The sequence below is a fragment of the Oncorhynchus clarkii genome, chromosome 16, assembly GCF_045791955.1.
Source record: "Oncorhynchus clarkii lewisi isolate Uvic-CL-2024 chromosome 16, UVic_Ocla_1.0, whole genome shotgun sequence".
NCBI lineage: Eukaryota > Metazoa > Chordata > Actinopteri > Salmoniformes > Salmonidae > Oncorhynchus > Oncorhynchus clarkii.
In genome coordinates, this window is record NC_092162.1 from 45,589,825 (window position 1) to 45,611,782 (window position 21,958).

At 41.1% G+C, this 21,958-nt stretch overlaps 1 protein-coding gene across 7 annotated transcripts in view; it reads left to right on the top strand.

Moving 5' to 3' along the window:
• LOC139368582 (rap1 GTPase-activating protein 1-like) overlaps positions 1-21,958 on the top strand; it is a 124,482-nt gene that overhangs the window by 33,645 nt on the left and 68,879 nt on the right. For all 7 annotated transcript variants that reach the window (XM_071107629.1, XM_071107630.1, XM_071107616.1 and 4 more), the window contains exon 2: positions 14,094-14,129. Coding sequence is in view for 5 of the 7 variants with exons in the window: in XM_071107616.1 (XP_070963717.1) it covers positions 14,094-14,129 (36 nt within the window). In the remaining 2 variants the exon portion in view is untranslated. The remainder of the gene's footprint in view (positions 1-14,093; positions 14,130-21,958) is intronic.

Here is a 21,958-nt window from a genome sequence, read left to right on the forward strand (position 1 = left end):
ACCCCCGATCATCCGCACAATAAAATAACTGCCCGTGGATGTATGTACATGATGATCCCTGGTGTAGACTCTGTTCAAGAACAAACAAGTGGAAAGGGTCATTGTTGTGAATGTGGATCAGACCAACAGCAAATGATATTCTAAGCAGTCAGCTGATTTGAGTAGAGCAGCTTCCTTCAATGATATTCCCAGTCAGTTGATGAACAGATGCCTTACAATTTAATGTTGTTTAGGAGCAATACTCATCTACAGTACAATAACACACTGTCTCTTCCTTATGAGAGGGTTGTATCCAACCCTGTGGGTTTTAGTTTTATATTATTAAATTCTCTAGTCTCTACAGAACACAAAAACAACATGGAGTGGGTGTCTTTTCTTTGTCCTGATGGTCAAGTTTGCATGACAAAAGCTCAGCCAATGATTACATGGGAAGGCAAGGCCTCTTGAGTTTTAGAGACTGTTCAAGTGCCTCTCTCAGGGCAGGGGCAAAACAAACAGGATATCTAGGCCATACAAGAGGGCTGTATTCAAACACTGTGAACAGTATTCATATTCACACTGACATTCACATTCACATATTTATTCACAACGGAAAGCTACCCTGCTTTGGAGAAAAAGGGGGAAGCATAGGTTGAACTAGGATGTACATACAGTAGGCTACCCTTAGGGCTAGATACCTTGCTGCAGCTTTCTTCTCCCCTGATTGTGGAGTCAGTGACACATATTTTTAATCTGACGACTATCTCAGGTGCTCTCCCCGGGGTTTGGAAGGCGGCCCGTGTGCTCCCTCTCGAAATTGTCTTGCCTAGCCAAAACCTTTTGAATCATTAATCAACTGTCAGCTTAGACCCTTTCTAGCTACGAGATGTATAGCAACATCTCTGCTGCGACTTTGGTGTTAAATGATGTGGTAAAGGGTATGGATAAGAGGAAGTGCTGCCCTCTTTGACTTATCAAAGGCTTTTGACACGGTTGACTACTCTTTATTGATTCAAAGATTGTCTGTAATCCGTATGGATTATGCCAGCAGCATACCACCCTGCATACCACTGCTGGCTTGCTTCTGAAGCTAAGCAGGGTTGGTCCTGGTTAGTTCCTGGATGGGAGACCAGATGTTGCTGGAAGTGGTGTTGGAGGGCCAGTAGGAGGCACTCTTCCTGGGGCATTGGGATATACTCTGGTCTAAATAAAGTAATATACTGTATATCCCAATGCCCCAGGGCAGTGATTGGGGATACTGCCCTGTGTAGGGTGCCGTCTTTCGGATGGGATGTTAAACAGGTGTCCTGACTCTCTGATGTCATTAAAGATCCCATGGCACTTATTGTAAGAGTAGGGGTGTTAACCCTGGTGTCCTGGCTAAATTCCCAATCTGGCCCTCAAAAACCATCACGGTCACCTAATAATCCCCAGTTTACAATTGGCTCATTCATCCCTCTCCTCTCCCCTGTAACTATTCCCCAGGTCGTTGCTGCAAATGAGAATGTGTTCTCAGTCAATTTACCTGGTAAAATAACAGATAAATAAAATAAAAATGGATCTGGTGTCATGTAATTGGTTTGAAAATGACTTGACACAATGTGTTTTTTCTGATGGTGTTCAGGTTTCCTTGATTTTACGAAAGGGATTGATTTTAGGTCTTGTACTTTTAAATGTATATAAACAATGTTGGTCTATCTGCAAAAAAAGTGTAACATACACCTGTATGCAGATTACACTGTTGTGTACGCTATTGCCCCCAAGGTTGACCAGGCTCTTTCAGAGCTTCAATCTGCCTTTATTGTTTTGCAGAAAGCCTTTGTTGAACTGATGATTTATACATATGTACATTAGATGGTGCCCTCATTAATCGTGTCCCCCTTTTATAAATATCTGGGCATCTGGATTGACAAATCTATCTTTCAGAAAGAATGTTGATGAGTTAGTTAAGAAATTATTATTTATAAGGGGATTATGTCATAGGAATAGGTCATGCCAAATCATACCGGTTATAGACTATGGCGATATTGTCTATATGAATGCAGCTGCCACTGTATTGAAGCCATTGGATGCAGTTCATCATAGCACACTATGCTTTAATACGGGCGATAGGTTCAGTAGACATCACTGAATTCTGTATTAGAAAGTAGGCTGGCCCTCTTTGAAGTCTCGTAGATCGATGCATTGCTCTCTTTTTGGTTATACTGTAAAAGCCCTATACAGCATAAACTTCCGCCATACCTTACTTCATTGATCATTTACAGACATACGAGATACCAGACCCGGTCTCAGGGATGGCTAACTCTGGAGATCCCTTCTATCTCCACTGAGTTAGGTAAATCTCATTTGAGGTTTTTTGCACCTTCTTGTGGCGCTCTAAAATTGGATGAAATGGTGCCTCTAGGGCAAGGATGTCAAACTAATTTTGGTTGTACAGTGCATTCGTATGCAGACACCTAGACTTTTTCCACATTTTGTTACTTTACAGCCTTATTCTAAAATGGATTAAATAAAACAACTAATCCTCATCAATATACACAAAATACCCCATAATGTCAAAGCGAAAACAGCAAATCTATTAAAAATAAAAAACAAAAAACCTTATTTACGTCACTATTCAGACCCTTTGCTATGAGACTCGAAATTGAGCTCAGGTGCATCCTGCTTCCATTGATCATCCTTGAGATGTTTCTACAACTTGATTGGAGTCCTCCTGTGGTAAATTCAATTGATTTGAGATGATTTGGAAAGGCACACACCTGTCTATATAAGGTCCCACAATTGACAGTGCATGTCAGAGCAAAAACCAAGCCATAAGGTTTGAAGGAATTGTCCGTAGAGCTCTGGAGACAGGATTGTGTCGAGGCACATATCTGGGGATGGGTACCAAAAACTGTCTACAGCATTGAAGGTCCCCAAGAACACAGTGGCCTCCATCATTCTTGTTTGGAACCGCCAAGACTCTTCCCTTAACTGGCCGCCCGGCCAAACTGAGCAATCAGGGGAGAAGGGCCTTGGTCAGGGAGGTGACCAATAACCCGATGGTCAATCTGACAGAGCTCTAGAGTTTCTCTGTGGAGATGGGTGAACCTTCCAGAAGGACAACCATCTCTGCAGCACTCCACCAATCAGGTCATTATGGTAGAGTGGCCAGACGGAAGCCACTCCTCAGTAAAAAGCCACATGACAGCCTGCTTGGAGTTTACCAAAAGACACTTAAAGGACACAGACCATGAGAAACAAGATTCTATGGTCTGAATAAACCAAGACTGAACTCTTTGGCCTGAATGCCAAGCGTAACATCTGGAGGAAACCTGGCACCGTCCCTACGGTGAAGCATGGTGGTGGCAGCATCATGCTGTGGGGATGTTTTTCAGCGGCAGGGACTGGGAGACTAGTCAGGATGGAGGGAAAGATGAACAGAGCATGTGTTTCTCTGTCTGTCTCAGAGGTGACTGGTCTGATCTGTTATGGCAGGGCTAGCGACAGCATAACCTATCAGCATCGCCATGCTCTGCTCTGGTACCATTGTGTGTTCACAGTCCCAGCTACACTGTACTCCACTGTATTGGAGCATCAATGTGCACATTCAGCCACTTCACTCTCATTTACTCCGTCAATGGGCTCATTCAGCTGCCCACATTATACAGTACAGTCAGCCTGCTGGCCCTGGACCTGGGCTCATTCACTATTGTTGTTGGCCAATATTTGTTTGTCAGACATTGAATGGGAGGATGGTGTGGCATCCATTTGTCCAGAGGCTTTTTTTGTGTTTTTTTCTCTTTCCAATCTATTTTTATGAGAAGTTTCTATTTCCATCACAGTCATTCTAGTCAGTTGAATAGTGGAAGTGTGGATGATAGAATCAGCTTTATTCCGCTTTATTCAAATGCAGAGTTAGGGATTTGGACATGTGGTTGTACTTAATTATCTGTACTGGACAATGATTATAAAGGTGATTATGATCCAACCATTAATTGATACATTGTGCCCCTGGACTGAGAGGATGGACGTTCAACCCGTTAATTGAACTAAATCGTCTTTGGTATCTGTTAGTTGTCGCTGTATTAGACTAAGCAAAGGTGAGATGATGTTGATGTTGAAGTTGAAATGGTGCTGGAATAGTGGAGGCAGCTCCTGTTTTCTCTGCGACTTGCGGTAACTCTCTGTTGTTTTAGTAGTCTAAAAATATCAGAAACATTACCTTGCTTGACCATGCTTTAGGTCATGTAACTGTTTGTTACAAGCAATCTGTTTTGTGGACTTCACTTCAAGATGTTGCTTTCCGATTTTGTACTAAAATAAATGTGTGGTTGAATTTATTCTGCCACTGTGTCTTCTTATTGTCTCGGCCTTAGGCCTATATATCACTAGCAGGTTATAGAGCAAACAACGCAGTTCTCACAAGACAGGTTGTAATATGGCTTTTTTTCTGGATTAGCTTCCCCAGTGATTTTCCCATGCACCACTACTGCATTATTCCAATGTTATTCTGCATTTCAAATGATCATCAAATGAAAAATAGATGGAACAAGTCCTGGTAGTGTTCCTATTCGGTAACCAATACACAGGAGCTAGAAGAAGACCGTTGTTTGAGCTTTCAGCTGAATTCTCTTACAATCCCCTCACGACCTCCTTTGCAATCTTGCCCGGTGATGACTCAATTGCTTAAATTGACTTTATAATAAAGTGTTGGCATAAGTTATTTTAGAAAATGACATTTCTATTCTTGCATTTAAAAAAATTGACAGAGATATGCAAAGCAGTTTTTTTTGCCAAGTGGAATTGTGTGTATTACGCTGTTGCCTGAAGTGACATCCCATGTCACGGTGGAATCAATGTGAGGGTCCTGCTGTGCTCCTCCTGTGTTACTCTATGGGACAGATAATCATCTCACAAATATAAGACAAGGTGGGAAATGGTCAGTTGAAATCTGAGGGACATGTAAAGAGCTAAACTTTAACACTGACAACTTCTTGGATGCTACGCCATTCAAGGTTTGGGCCAGTGTCTGTCTGTGAGACTAGCCTCAAGCTGTCTTTTCCTCGCTGTTTCCATGGAAACGACTAGCTTATTTTTAATCAATAAGGCCTGAGTGGGTGTGGTATATGACCAATATACTGTACAACGGCTAAGGGCTGTTCTTTCACTATCAGTCCCAAGACCCCAGCAAAAATCATTTATATTTTAATTGATCTGCTTGTCCAGCCTTAATATTTACCCACACAATGAAGTGTTGAACTATTATCTTTTCAGGACAACCAGGGCTACAAGTAGAACACAAGACAATTTGACATCAACAGTTGCATTCATGATTTTATTGACATAAGGTCTGCCAAAGCAAAAACCTGATAAAAATGTATTTATATGAATGCTGTAAGTACAAAAATGGTTTTCTCAGTGGAAAATTAATATCCAACTAGTCAGTGACAACTGTGTGGAGTTTGTGACAGCAACTATGTGAGCTTATTACAGTATTATAGGCACTATAATACTGGATCTTCTATGTAGAAGAACTCCTTACCTTTTAATGACTCTTGTGTAGTTTGTGAGCATCATAGAGCAAAACATGTTACACGTGCATGTTCGTGGGAGTCTCAGCTTTTCATAGATTTTAGTAGTTTGTAGCTCAAACCATTCTGACTCTACAGATGTTTTTGTAAAAAAAAATAACCTTCCCCGGGCCCCTTCGGGATCCGCCCTTGTCTCACAAACACCGCTCTTGCTAAGCCCCCACTAATCACACATACAGTTGAAGTCAGAAGTTTACATACACTTAGGTTGGAGTCATTAAAACTTGTTTTTCAACCACTCCACAAATGTCTTGTTAACAAACTATAGTTTTGACACTACTTTGTGAATGACACAAGTCATTTTTCCAACAATTGTTTACAGACAATTTCACTTATAATTCACTGTATCAAAATGTACATACACTAAGTGTCCTTTAAACAAGCTTGGAAAATTCCAGAGAATTATGTCATGGCTTTAGAAGCTTTTTTTATTTTATTTATTTATTTTTATTTTTTACCCCTTTTTTTCGCACTGCGCCCGGCCCGCCACAGGAGTCGCTGGTGCGCGATGAGACAAGGAGATCCCTACCGACCAATCCCTCCCTAACCCGGACGACGCTAGGCCAACCCGGTCGCGGCCGGTTACGACAGAGCCTGGTCACGAACCCAGGGACAGTTGGCGCTGCAGTACAGCGCCCTTAACCACTGCGCCACCCGGGAGGCCCTGCTTTAGAAGCTTCTGATAGGTTAATTGACATCATGAGTCAATTGGAGGTGTACCTGTGGATGTATTTCAAGGCCTACCTTCAAACTCAGTGCCTCTTTGCTTGACATCATGGGAAAATCAAAAAGAAATCAGCCAAGACCTCAGAAAAACAAATTGCTGCAGGAGGGACTGGTGCACTTCAGAAAATAGATGACATCATGGGGCAGGAAAATTATTTGGATATATTGAAGCAACACCTCAAGACATCAGTCAGGAAGTTAAAGCTTGGTCGCAAATGGGTCTTCCAACTGGACAATGACCCCATGCTTCCTTCCAAAGTTGTGGCAAAATAGCTTAAGGACAGCAAAGTAAAGGTATTGGAGTGGCCATCACAAAGTCCTGACCTCAACCCTATAAGGCCTACAAATCTGACTCAGTTACACTAGCTCTCAGGAGGAATGGGCCAAAATTCACCGAACTTATTGTGGGAAGCTTGTGGAAGGCTACCCGAAATGTTTGACCCAAGTTAAACAATTTTAAAGGCAATGCTATCAAATACTAATTGAGTGTATGTAAACTTCTGACCCACTGGAAATGTGATGAAAGAAATAAAAGCTGAAATAAATCATTCTCTCTACTATTTTTCTGACATTTCACATTCTTAAAATAAAGTGATGTTCCTAACTGACACAAGACAGGGAATTTTTACTAGGATTATTTGTCAGGAATTGTGAAAAACTGAGTTTAAATGTATTTGGCTAAGGTGTATGTAAACTTCTGACTTGAACTGTACCACTGGTTGGTACCAACAGATGCTAGAAATATACAAATCTAATGGTACAACCCAGAAGTCTGTAGCTCAAATAACCTATGTTTTAGACGGGTTAGAAGTCCTAAATCACGCCAGCATGATGGTGGGACTCATTCGGTTAAGATACCGAACTGTGGAGGAGAGGCATGAAGAAACAGTATTCTTGCTTGGATCAGGTGTATTTTTCACCCTCTTAGCTGTTTCACACCACCTGCAGATCTGCAGTCCATGTGTGTATTTACCTGAGCTCTACTCAACCATGACTTCTTACTTTAACAAGAGACTTAACTAAAGCCACAGTACATCTTTGCTTGGGGGCCATGTGGTGCAAAGCGTGTTAGGTTGGACATGGCCAGGCAAACAGGCTGAGAATGTGAAAATACAGTATGACTCAGACTCGTATTATAATGCATATGCTGCCTTGCCAAAAACACTCCATCCTGCTCGGAGTCAGAGAGACAAACAGAAAGTACTGTTGTCCTGCTGATAAAGGTGAAGGCTAAGTATCACCATTTAGTGCATGGGTGTCAAACTCATTCCACGGAGGGCCTAGTGTCAGTTAAGACCTAGACAACCAGGTGAGTGGAGTTCCTTACTAATCAGTGACCTTAATTCATAAATCAAGTACAAGGGAGGAGCAAACACCCGCAGACACTTGGCCCTCAGTGGAATGCGTTTGACACATGTGATTTAGTGTCAGCACTTTTCTATTCGAAACCCAGCCCAAGGTAAGGCTAGCTTTGTGTTGCTAGTGGAATTCCACTCTGTGCTGGTAGCAGTGATATTGAGTCAGATAAAAGGTCAGGCTTCATTATTGTGGGAACATATACACTTTTTCAGTTGATAACATGATACCTCCAACATAATGATAGCCTTATGTCAGCTATAATGTTATCATATATTAATACGAGTATTTTCATTTATGATAGTAAACAAATGTTTAGTTTCTTCTCCAGAGTAGTTTCTCATTCCCTTTGTATTGGCCTCACCCTCAACCCAGTTAATAAAACTAGGGCAATTATCCTGTCAAGTAAAGTAGGCTACACCTTACACTACATAAGTACACGCTATCATGTCCTTATCTGTCAACATGTCTTCTTCAGTTTGTCAAATGTTGCCTAACAAATATTTAGTGTAGGCCTAGCGACATGTTTGACAGTGTGTAGCTTAGTGTTTAGAGAGAGGTCAGAGTCTTGTTTTGAAGTGAACCAAAGCTTATGTTTACACTAGCTTGCAACCCATGTTCGTCTCCTCGCATTGTTAAGCTGAGCAACCCCCTTTCTGATGGAAAATAGAACAGGACAGAACATATTCCCAGCAGGTATTTTAGGTTGGAGCCTGCATTGACCAAGAATCTAGCCGCACCCTGGCTTGATTTCATTTTATGGGAATTCCAGGCAACCTGAGAATGGGTGGGACCCACAATTTTTAAAGATTAGAAAATATTATGCTTGTGATGCTCATGAAGCCTGCACTACAATTCTTAACATAATATCCCGATGCAGTTAATGCTTACTCCTTCCAAGCAGTTTAAAATCATTTATTCTAGGAAATGTATGTATTTTTTGTACTGTATACAATGTTATAACTACAGCACACATGTCAGGCATACAGCACCCTCAGGACTATTGTCACAACATGACAATAGTCCTCCTTTAAGAATGAGAAGGACAGTGATTAGTGAAAGTACCTTTACCAATCAAATTACCCCTGTGGATTATTGTCCCTTTCCCCTCAGTGAGGCTGTATTTTCTTTCATTCTTTTATTTTTGTACCAATTTCTTGATATCCAATTAGTAGTTACGGTGTTGTCTCATCGCTGCAACACCCGTACGGACTGGGGAGAGGCGAAGGTAGAGAGCCATGCGACTCTGTTGCACCAATGTGACGGAGGAAACAGTGTACAACTGGCGACCGAAGTCAGCGTGCATAGGCCTGGGCGGCCACAAGGAGTCGCTAGAGCACGATGGGACAAGGACATCCAGGCCGGCCAAACCCTCCCCTAACCCGGAAGATGCTGGGCCAATTGTGCGCCGCCTCATGGGTCTCCCAGTCGCGGCCAGCTGTGACACAGCCAGGGATTGAACCCAGACTTAGACCGCTGCGCCACGCGGGAGGCGAGGCAGTATATTCTGAGAAAGAGGTAGTTGCTTTAAGGATTTTATTAGTTCTGTAAAGTGACCACATGGGTCTTTCCTCAAACGGAACAAAATATCAGTACATGATTAAATAAGGCTGTGGATATTGCGTGTGCTCCCTCTCCAGGCCTCTAGGTCACCAGGCTCATTATGGTGCACACCTGTCACCATGGTTACACACATAATGACACTCACCTGGACTCCATCACCTCCTTGATTACCTGCCCTATATGTAACTCTTTGGTTTCTTTATTATTGTTTCTGTTTCATGTCTGTGCGTTGTTCGTGTTTCGTATTATGTTTTGTTTATTGATTAAATCACTCACTCCATGAAGTTGCTTCCTGACTCTCAGCACACATCGTTACAGTGGAAGTAACACTGTATTCTATTCCGTGACATCAGTATTTCAATCAACCATGTCTATATTTACATGCATTTTAGTCATTTAGCTAGAGTGACTTACAGTTAGTGCGGTATTTCCAGTGGAAAATGCCTGTTGTGTCCATTCATCTTTGAAAAACCTTGAGTTTTGCTGAAAGATTGAGCCTATAGACAAGGCTGAAGGTGAAAACGGTGTGCATGACATTGATTGATTTGTTTGTTTTTGCTTGCAGTTTGTACAAATAAACAAGTCTGGCTCAAGTGATATACACAGTGCCTTCAGAAAGAAAGTACCCTTGAATTGTTCCACAATTTGTTGTGTTACAGCCTGCATTTAAAATGGATTAAATGTAGATTGTGTGTAAGTCAAAATGGAATTATGTTTTAGAAATTAAAAGCTGAAATGTCTTGAGTCAATAAGTATTCAACCTCTTTGCTTTGGCAAGCCTAAATGACTTCAATAGTAAACAGTTGCTTAACAAATCAGATAAGTTGCATGTGCAATAATGGTGTTTAACATGACCCCATCTCTGTACCCAACACATGCTGTACAGTGCATTCGGAAAGTATTTAGACACCTTGACTTTTTCCCCAAAAATGTATGTTACAGCCTTATTCTAAAATTGATCAAATAAAAAAACATGTCCTCATCAATTTACACACAATACCAGGTAATTATAAAGTGAAAACCGATTTTTATAAATGTTTGCAGATTTATTAAAAACAAACTGAAATGTTTACACAATTATTCAGACCCTTTACTCTGTACTTTGTTGAAGCACCTTTGACAGCGATTACAGCCTTGAGTCATCTTGGGTATGACACTACAAGCTTGGCACACCTGTATTTGGGGAGTGTCTCCCATTCTTCTCTGCAGATCCTCTCAAGCTCTGTCAGGTTGGATGGGGAGCGTCGCTGCACAGCTATTTTCAGGTCTCTCCAGACATGTTCAATCGGGTTCAAGTCCGGGCTCTGGCTGGGCAACTCAAGGACATTCAGAGACTTGTCCCGAAGCCACTCCTGTGTTGTCTTGGCTGTATGCTTAGGGTTGTTGTACTGTTGGAAGGTGTACTTTTACCCCAGTCTGAGGTCCTGAGCGCTCTGGAGCAGGTTTTCACCAAAGATCTCTCTGTACTTTGCTCTGTTCATCTTTCCCTCGATCCTGACTAGTCTCCCAGTCCCTGCCACTGAAAAACATCCCTACAGCATAATGCTGCCACCACCATGCTTCACCGTAGGGATGGTACCAGGTTTCCTCCAGATGTGACTCTTGTCATTCAGGCCAAAGAGTTCAATCTTGGTTTCATCAGACCATAGAATCTTGTTTCTCATGGTCTGAGTGTCTTTAGGTGCCTTATGGAAAACTCCAACCGGGCTGTCGTGTCATTTACTGAGGAGTGGCTTCCGTCTAGCCACTCTACCATAAATGCCTGATTGGTGGAGTGCTGCAGAGATGGTTGTCCTTCTGGAAGGTTCTCCCATCTCCACAGAGGAACTCTGGAGCTCTGTCAGAGTGACCATTGGGTTCTTGGTCACCTCACTGACCAAGGCCTTTCTCCCCCGATTTCTCAGTTTGGCCGGGTGGCCAGCTATAGGAAGAATCTTGGTGTTTCCAAACTTCTTCCATTTAATAATGATGGAGGCCACTGTGTTCTTGGGGACCTTCAATGCTGCAGAAATGTTTTGGTTCCCTTCCACAGATCTGGGCCTCGATACAATCCTGTCTCGGGGCTCTACAGACAATTCTTTCAACCTCATGGCTTGGTTTTTGCTCTGACATGCACTGTCAATTGTGGGACCTTTATATAGACAGATGTGTGACTTTCCAAATCATATCCAATGAAAGGAATTTACCATAGGTGGACTCCAATCAAGTTGTATAAACATCTCAAGGATGATCAATGGGAACAGGATGCACCTGAGCTCTCATAGCTAAGGGTCTGAATACTTACTTTGTCGTTATGGGGTATTGTGTGTAGATTGATGAGGATTTTTTTCTTTTAATCCATTTTAGAATAAAGCTGTAACGTAACAAAATTTGGTAAAAGTGAAGGGGCAGAATTTCAAGCACAGATTCAATGACAGTCCAGAGAGGTTTTCCAATGCCTCGCAAAGAAGGGCACCTATTGGTAGATATGTAAAAAAAAAATATATATATATATATTTAAAAAAATAAAGCAGACATTGTACATCCATTTGTTATTAATTACATTTTGGACGGGGTATCAATACACCCAGTCACTACAAAGATACAGGCGTCCTTCCTAACTCAGTTGACAGAGAGGAAGGAAACCCCTCAGGGATTTCACCATGAGGCCAATGGGGATTTTAAACCAGTTACAGAGTTAAATGGCTGTGATAGGAGAACTGATGATGGATCAACAACATTGTAGTTACTCCACTATGCTAATCTAATTGACAGAGTGAAAAGAAGGATGCCCGTACAGAATAAAAGTATTCCAAAACATACATCCTGTTAGCAACAAAGTCATACTGAAAAAAATGTGGCAAGGAAATTTACTTTTTGTCCTGAATACAAAGTGTTATGTTTGGGGCAAATCCAATACAACACATTACTGAGTACAACTCCTCAAATTTTCAAGCATGGTGGTGGCTGCATCATGTTATGGATATGCTTGTCATCTGTAAGGACTAGGGAGTTTGAGGATAAAAATAAAAATAATAGAGCTAAGCCAAGGCAAAGTCCTAGATGAAAACCTGGTTCAGTCTGCTTTCCATCAGACAACTCCATCTTTCAGCAGGAATATAACCTAAAACACAAGGCCAGATATACACTGGAGTTACTTACCAAGACAACATTGAATGTTTCTGAGGTGCCTAGTTAAATCGGCTTGAAAATCTATCGCAAGACTTGAAAATGACTATCTAGCAATGATCAACAACCAACTTGACAGAGCTTGAATAATTTAAAAAGAATAATGGGCAAATATTGTACAATCCAGGTTGGCAAAGTTCTTAAGAGACTTACCCAGAAAGCTGTAATGGCTTCCAAAGGTGATTCTGACATGTATTGACTCAGGGGGTAGAATACTTATCTAATAAAATATATTAGTGTTTCATTTGACCATTTAATAAAAAATATATATTTAATTCTTCTTCCATTTTGACATGAGTATTTTGTGTAGATCTTTGACAAAAAACTGACATACATTTTAATCCCACTTTGTAACACAACAAAATGTGGAAAAAGTCAAGGGGTGTGAATACTTTTTGAAGGCATTTTAGGCCTATCTTGTGATGCAAAGAGGTCAACCCTCAGAATGTTCATACCAGCTCTATTTCCAGTAATGGTACTTGGATTCCTGGGATGTAAGTTGGGTTGTGAGTCCATAGAAAATGCAGACGATTCCTGGTGACAGAATAGACAGAGATCCATGGAAAGATGAGTAAGAGGCCTGGATTCCTGAAACTCCACTGGGAGTGTGGGTGGAGTCCCAAAAAAGTCCCAAAATGGCACCCTATTCCCTACATAGTGCACTTCTTTTGTCCAGTCATATGGGCCCTGGTGAAAAGTAGCATACTATATAGGGAATAGGGTGCCATTTGGGATGTGACCCTGGACATCTGATCATGGACTGTCATCCCAGTAGGGGGGGAAACATTAGCGTGAGATCAGATCCACAGTAGAGGAGACAGCTGTAGGAGGTCGTTTAGACATCTTAAACATCCCACTCACTAGTTCCCAACAATCACTACAGAGCACCAACCCCTTAGTCATGCTAGTCCTGGAGGTCCTGGAGAATAGACTGTAGGAGTCCAAAAGCAAGACTGGGCCAGATCAAAAAATGTGTTTGTGTACCAAGTCCCATTGTACCATCTACTGACATAAATTGAGAATCACAGGCTGGCAGTTGATTTAATTCACATCCACGGTGTATCATTTGATCATATGACTAGAGCCATATGAACACCACTGGTTTCAAAAAGTCACATGAAGCTCAGGTCTTTAGGAAGTCCTGGTCATGCGAGCATGCTTTGTTTGAAAGACGGGTGCACCCTGCATTCAGTAATGGAACAAGTGGAGTTTGTGTGTCAGGAAATGCAGGACTGGCACCGATCCCTACAAGTGCCACTTAGTTATTTAGAGTAACTGCTACTCCCCAACGCATTTTCTGTATTATAGTGTTTACGGCACTGAGCTGAAATGGCCATGTTTACTGAACTGAAGTAGTGCTGTACACCATCCTTTTTCTCAGCTCAAACTTAAAAGCAATGTATTGTGTAGCCAAGCAGACTGCTGTACTCCCTGTGAGATCAATAGAAGACCTTATGTATAGCACTGTCTCTCTTTGTTAGAAAACAAAAAAACATTAACTATTCATGTTGGTGCCAGTGCTCTTGTCTCTTGGGTTACCCCACATTACAGTGGTTGATTAAAATAGATTGAGAAAGCTGGATTGTGAGAAGCAGCATTGGTACAAATGTCAGTTTTAGACATCTATTCTATAACTGTGGATCACAAGGACAGTATTAAACATTATTACAGTAAATGGATAATAGAGGCAGCAGCTAGACTAACTCTCACCTCTCTCTTTCTTTTCAGAGTGGACAAGACTTTCTCCAGGGCCAGAAGCATATGGTGAGTTCCTCTTCTTCTGATTCTGCGTCATGTAGTATCAGTTACACTGCAACTTAAGGACAACTTATTGTATGTGAAGGATACATACAGGCAGGGCTCTAAATGAACTTTTCTCATTGATAGCACGGTTGTGCCTAACTTCAAAAAGTAAGGAGCACCAGACAAAATTTAGGAGCACCAGAAAAAAATACTATTTTTACTGAAAATGATTGTCCTATCATTCTCAATTTTCATCAGTTGTTACCTTGATTATGTAGAACGCATCACAAGAGAGTGGGAAAGACAGAATAAAAACTACTTTTAATAATTGTATTCAAAAGTGCAACAACAAACCTATTTATTTAGGGCGTGTTCATAAATTCACTCTGGCTATCTACTCCGATTTCAGAGCACTCTCGTCTGAGTGTGCCAGAGCACAGAATAACTGATGAATTTAGGAACGTTCAACACCCGTTGAATATGGCCAGTGTCAGTAAACATGGGCAAAAAAAGCATAATTAAATTGTTGACAGAAGCACAGTTAGTCACCAACGCTCTGGATAACATGAAAACAGCCTAACCAGCTCTGCTACGGTGAGTAAAATGGTTAGAGTGGGGTGTTCTCTAATTTATGTCTGGAAATAGCTAGCTAACTTTAGCCAGTTAGCTTGGGTGTTAGACTGCCGTTGTGAGGTCAGAACGCTACTCCTCGGTCAGAGCGTCCAGTGTGCGCTCTAAACGCTCCGAGAGCCATCTGACAAAGCTCTGAATTTAGGAATGCCCAGACCACACACTGAGCATTCTCTGGCACTCCAGAGTGAATTTACGAACGCACCCATACATTATTAGTTTTGGACAGACAAATGTAACGTACAAAACAGAAGATTGATTGTATTCAAAAGTGCAAAATAATATGTATATAGGTGATTAAAAGAACTTTTATTGTATTTAAAAAGTGCAACTGCAAACTGGAAACTGTTATACATTACTGCAGTTAGCGAACAGATAATAATAATAATAATAATAAACATAATACAAAACTATGTAATACAATTAATGTTGTAAAAAAGCAACAAGCTGACTATGAACTGACACTTAATTAAATACATGCTTAGTCTCCTCTCACAATGACTAATCGATTTCTTAGATCTAGAATGTAGCTAATAAATCAACTAGCTTTTAGGGTTTGGACGTCCTAAGGAACCGGGATAACACTAACCCTCTTCCCGTATAGTAGCAATGATGTTTGCACAGGACATCACGTTTCCAAATGTGGAGTTGATTTGTCATAAATGTTTTTTTCTGGGTGAGTAACATGGGCCTGAATTTGGTAAAAGCCATCTACTCTTTGGTAATGCAGTAAGCTGTGTAAAATGTCATCTCTAGCTCTGCCTGTTGACCAGCTTGGGCTGTCACCTGTTGCCTGTCAAATACTTCTGGTAGCTAGTAGACGTAGCGATGTTGCTCCAGCCCCTGTTCCGATGCACTTGATGTGCTTTTGGCTTAAGTAATGTTTTAGCAACGACTCGTGGTTTAGGTTGCTGTGGCCAGTGGCAAAATAAGTCTTCCTGCTGATATTACTCCACACTTTCGACAGTACTCACAGAACATTGTGTTGCTAATTTGGTCCCTCCTTAGCTACTTGAATTCGCAAAGCTACCCCTCTCGGAACATGTAGAGCTTTTTCTTTTTCGGAGGAGATGGATCTGTAGCAGCATCTCCGACAGTGTCATCATCATCTTCTGGTTGTGGTTGATCATTTTCATCATTTGTTTTTTGTCAAAGAAAGATTCAGTTACACCGAATTCCATTGTTGTTGTTCTTGCTAGCTAGCTCATGCCATTACTTAGCTCACAGTTCTGAGGGAATGTTTGCATGAAAAGGGATTGGCTGTGTGCCTGGCGTTTGATTGGTTTAAATAGCTATATTTAAACATTTGAAGCTGTATGATTGGTTATTATTTGTAAACAGTGTATCTTGTTTGAGCAGTGAATAATATATGTTTTATTGTCTCACACTGGATAGGTGCAATGAAATGTGTTGTTTTACACAGTCAGTCATAGTAGTACAGTGCCCCTGGAGCAAATTAGGGTTAAAGGGAGTCAGATGAACATGTGGATGCTACTAGACATGCTACTTTATTGATAGCCTGAAATGGCTTGGTAGCTAGTTATCAGGTTGGGATATTGGAAACCTATCTAGCTGGCTAGCTAAAGCCAACTTCAGAAAATTGCTAGGTGGCTAGTATTACAGAGAAACAATAAAGCATATTGGTTGTATTTATTCACCAAGAAGGCTTAAATAGGCTACATAGCTTGATTCATTTACAAACAATTAATTTACAAATATACCTCCTGCGAATCCTGCCCATCATCGACAGCTAAAATCAAATGCTGTGTGTTTGTATGGAGCTGGTATCACTCTACACTCTCTCTCCTCCTCCACTGACGATACTGTCTGCACGCACTAGACATAGACTATCTAGCATTTCTTTGCTCCTTGGAAGGAAGTTTCAAGTTTTATTTGTCACATGCACAAAGAACCACTTGCTAGGGAAAATAGGGGAGGTGTACTCTTTGCTTGGTTCAGTCAGTGTGGCACCTCTGCAATACAGCTTATAGATATTTTGATAAATAATTATAAAACCTGCACTTGAAAAGGAAGTTTAGTAATTAATTGAACATCTGAAATACCTGGATAATTTTAAACAGGACAAATCTGAGGGGGCACATGACCTTGTGCCCCCTATGGTCATGACACCTGCCTCTATGACGCCTCTATGATAAGAACTTGAACAGTTTCACTTGAGATCCCACAGACTGAGTAAAGTAATACACAAGCCACTGATAGAGAGGGAGAGCAGCATGGGACACCGTCCTGCCCAGCCGGTCTGCCGCACTCCCCGTCCCAAGTCCCATTATCATAGTAAAGGCACTGCCTAACTGTTCTGCAGTGTTGGCAGGACAGGGTGGCGCAGGCGAAGTAAGGCTAAGGCTCTGTTCTGCTGCTGAGTGGCATGTGGAGCCTGGCACCGACACTGCAGACACACGGACAGGAGCAGATGGAGCTCAACTCTCCCTGGCTGTCCTGGAGGTTGAAGGGTTGCACTGGATGTCAGCCCGACCTCCACCCCTCTCTTTCTCGCTGTGTGACCGCACCAGGACAGAGGCTCTCTGCTTAGTCCCTGTGGGAGTACTCACTCAGGAGCATCCATTCTCTGTCTGGTCGAAACCAGGCCTGCATTACTCAGCACTACCTGGAACACAGGAGGAGATTAGAATAGAGGGGAGTAGGACCGCTTCCTGATACTGCAGAATATTCTTCCTGATACTGTAAGACAATTTGGGAATACAGGGTTTTTTACATTTCTATAGTAATACTTATTAGCTGAATGTAATTTAGAGCTCAATAGCAGTCTTGGATTGGTCTGCATGGCCAATTGGGATTAAATCAATGCTAAAACGAATTGAATGACGCAGGTTGTACCTGGTATCAGCTTTCCTTCAATATATTCAGCTGAAAAACAATAGGTGGAGGTGAGTCATTTTCAAAAGAACCTCAAAGACCTTTCCCAACATCTCTCTGTGGAAAAAAACAAACCGCTAACAAAGCCAAGGAGAATCATGTGGCTGCATGTACGTTGCAGGCTTGGACAGAGGTCTCCCAGAAAGTGCTGTTTATTTTGTAGGCCCACAAAGAGGACTTGTTGCAGGAAGTTAATCTGCTAAAACTTGCAAAATACAGTTTTGAGATCTTGTAAAGAAGCTTGGTGTTTATCAGTTAACCTCTAGACAAGAACAATAAAAACACAAGATACCAACATGCCTTGCTCACCTTTCCGAATCGGAAGACCAAAGAAAATCTGGTGAGTTTCCCTTTGTCTGTGCTATAGAAAGGAATTTTCTATTGTTTTGGAGTGTGGAAATAGCAATGCATTTCCTGTTTATAAGCGCATATTGATAAGGGTATTTGTTGAACCACTTTACTTGGGACAGACCTGAAGACGTCAGTTTAAAATTCACCAAGTACCGATGTTTGAACATTGTGTTAACACCTTTGATTGGCCCATGGTACACGGTAGACAACTATATCAGAAACGTGGAATTTGATTAGCAATATATGCTGCTAAAATGCTAGCGTGATTTTCTCTACTTTTCCATAATGGTGCCAGACTGCCAGTTTTTATTTCTCAGGTAGACAGTTTACTTCCAACAGCAGATAAATGTTTTGTTGTTTTGCCACCTCCATCTACTCTGTGACCAGTCTAGTTCTCTCTGTCTGTCTTCCCTGTGAGTTATGTAGGTCAGTGACTGTCCCTACCTGAAGACATTCGCATTAATACTGAGTCATACAATAAAGACAGTCAGTGATTAGTTCTCCTCATGCTGTTTGGGCTGATTAGCATTTACTGTGGAGCCATGATTCACCCCTCTGTGTTTGCTCAATGTTATGTAATGCTTATGAAGGCTCATGTCAATTCATATCACAATACCAATAGTGGAGTTTGTCACATTTAGCTGTGTCTATTTCCATCCTATATCCCGCAGCAATGGCAAATATGAAGTTATGTAGAGTAGAGTGATTGCAAACACCCTGAAGGGATTGAGAATTTAGATAAAAGAGAGTGCCAGTCTGTGAACCATCTACTTATTGCTCTGCAGTCTGCTCCCTCTCTGAGGCTCCGCGTGTGTGTGCAGCGGTCACTTGCGCCCCTTCCCCCGCCACTCTCTGCTCCCTCCCTAGCCTCTCTCCCCTCTAGCCTCTTGTCCTCTCCACGTTGCTGCAGCGAGTGGAGCGAATGTATTAAATCCGGTACTTGTTGTTAAATGGCACCACAGCTCTCCAAGGCATTAATAAACATATTTTTTTAAGTAAAAAAAATACATTTTCGAAAAAAGTTATCTACCTTACATTTTTTTTCTGTGCGGTCTAATTATTTAATCGGTTCCTTTTTGTTCTCCTTCAAACATTATATTTTTTACTTTGGAGAATTTGTCATTGCATGAGAGACTGAGGGACAGCGTAAGTGTAATGACGTCATCTTGCGACTTCTAGCGACAAACGGATCAACCAACAGCTACTTTCCTTGAAAATAGTTAGAAACTCTGCTTTTATCATTCCTGCTGCTTCTGCCAGATTTGAATAGTACTCTGAATATTCCCGTGAAGAACTCACAACATTTTTTAAATGTATTTATTAAAAAAAATATATTTTTATCAACAACAAATCAATACAGAAAGTACACGAGGGAACACAAGTATATATAGATTATATACAATGGACAATCGCGCTAGGGGGTACAATATTACATTACAATTACACAAGGACCTTAAGGGACATATATATATACACTTACAATTCTAACAGCTTTTTTGTTAGTAGAGTATTTAACTGTCTTAAAATACAGTTCAATTTATTTTTGTAGGGTAAGAAAATGTGTTTTTTTGTTTGTAAATTTACATTTGTGAATGTGAAATTTGGCAAAAAGAATAATGAAATTAAATTACTTCTATCGTATGTAAAGAATCCAAGCACTACATCTCTCCACAATAGTGTAAAATCTTCAGAAATGTGTTCAATTATAAATCTACTGATGTCACATATACAGTGCCTTGCAAAAGTATTCGGCCCCCTTGAACTTTGCGACCTTTTGCCACATTTCAGGCTTCAAACATAAAGATATAAAACTGTATTTTTTTGTGAAGAATCAACAACAAGTGGGACACAATCATGAAGTGGAACGACATTTATTGGATATTTCAAACTTTTTTAACAAATCAAAAACGGAAAAATTGGGCGTGCAAAATTATTCAGCCCCTTTACTTTCAGTGCAGCAAACTCTCTCCAGAAGTTCGGTGAGGATCTCTGAATGATCCAATGTTGACCTAAATGACTAATGATGATAAATACAATCCACCTGTGTGTAATCAAGTCTCCGTATAAATGCACCTGCACTGTGATAGTCTCAGAGGTCCGTTAAAAGCGCAGAGAGCATCATGAAGAACAAGGAACACACCAGGCAGGTCCGAGATACTGTTGTGAAGAAGTTTAAAGCCGGATTTGGATACAAAAAGATTTCCCAAGCTTTAAACATCCCAAAGAGCACTGTGCAAGTGATAATATTGAAATGGAAGGAGTATCAGACCACTGCAAATCTACCAAGACCTGGCCGTCCCTCTAAACTTTCAGCTCATACAAGGAGAAGACTCATCAGAGATGCAGCCAAGAGGCCCATGATCACTCTGGATGAACTGCAGAGATCTACAGCTGAGGTGGGAGACTCTGTCCATAGGACAACAATCAGTCGTATATTGCACAAATCTGGTCTTTGTGGAAGAGTGGCAAGAAGAAAGCCATTTCTTAAAGATATCCATAAAAAGTGTTGTTTAAAGTTTGCCACAAGCCACCTGGGAGACACACCAAACATGTGGAAGAAGGTGCTCTGGTCAGATGAAACCAAAATTGAACATTTTGGCAACAATGCAAAACGTTATGTTTGGCGTAAAAGCAACACAGCTGAACACACCATCCCCACTGTCAAACATGGTGGTGGCAGCATCATGGTTTGGGCCTGCTTTTCTTCAGCAGGGACAGGGAAGATGGTTAAAATTGATGGGAAGATGGATGGAGCCAAATACAGGACCATTCTGGAAGAAAACCTGATGGAGTCTGCAAAAGACCTGAGACTGGGACGGAGATTTGTCTTCCAACAAGACAATGATCCAAAACATAAAGCAAAATCTACAATGGAATGGTTCAAAAATAAACATATCCAGGTGTTAGAATGGCCAAGTCAAAGTCCAGACCTGAATCCAATCGAGAATCTGTGGAAAGAACTGAAAACTGCTGTTCACAAATGCTCTCCATCCAACCTCACTGAGCTCGAGCTGTTTTGCAAGGAGGAATGGGAAAAAATGTCAGTCTCTCGATGTGCAAAACTGATAGAGACATACCCCAAGCGACTTACAGCTGTAATCGCAGCAAAAGGTGGCGCTACAAAGTATTAACTTAAGGGGGCTGAATAATTTTGCACGCCCAATTTTTCCATTTTTGATTTGTTAAAAAAGTTTGAAATATCCAATAAATGTTGTTCCACTTCATGATTGTGTCCCACTTGTTGTTGATTCTTCACAAAAAAATACAGTTTTATATCTTTATGTTTGAAGCCTGAAATGTGGCAAAAGGTCGCAAAGTTCAAGGGGGCCGAATACTTTCGCAAGGCACTGTACATATTGTCATGGTGATCCACATTTTGACGTGACTTGTTGTCAAACTAGGTCTTAGAGGGAGTACTTGTGTCACAGAGACAGCTGGACCCCCTCAATCTGTGTCCCTCTCTAAAATCCTTTAAAAGGAATAGCAGTAATTAGTTGGAATCCTGTGTTGGTTGGTAAACTGGCAGGAGAGGCTCCTGCCTCCCACGCATGTTTTCTGAAACTAAATCATATAAAAACAAAATCTACATATTTTGAAACAACTATAACTAAGTGAGTGAATGTTATTTATAATAAGTGTTATATGGAGAAAATTGGACCTCCCTGAAATGAAAATGTATGGCCCTCCCTTCAGCAAAATATATTTTTCCTAAACCCTCCCTGAACACTTGAAAAAATAACAATTTAGCCTCCCCTATACCCAAAATAATAATTAGAACAAAGTGGATAGCAGAGAACATGTTTACCCTCACTTGGACAGATCAGAGCCTTATGCAGTTTTAGAAACTGTTCTTCGTCCTGTAAGCGTTACATGGTAACACATTAATTTTGATAGCACACAGTGTGTCTGTTTTGCAACAAAACTGTACCTGTTTGCAAGTAGTTAAATATGAAAAGTCAAAAGTTAGGCCTACC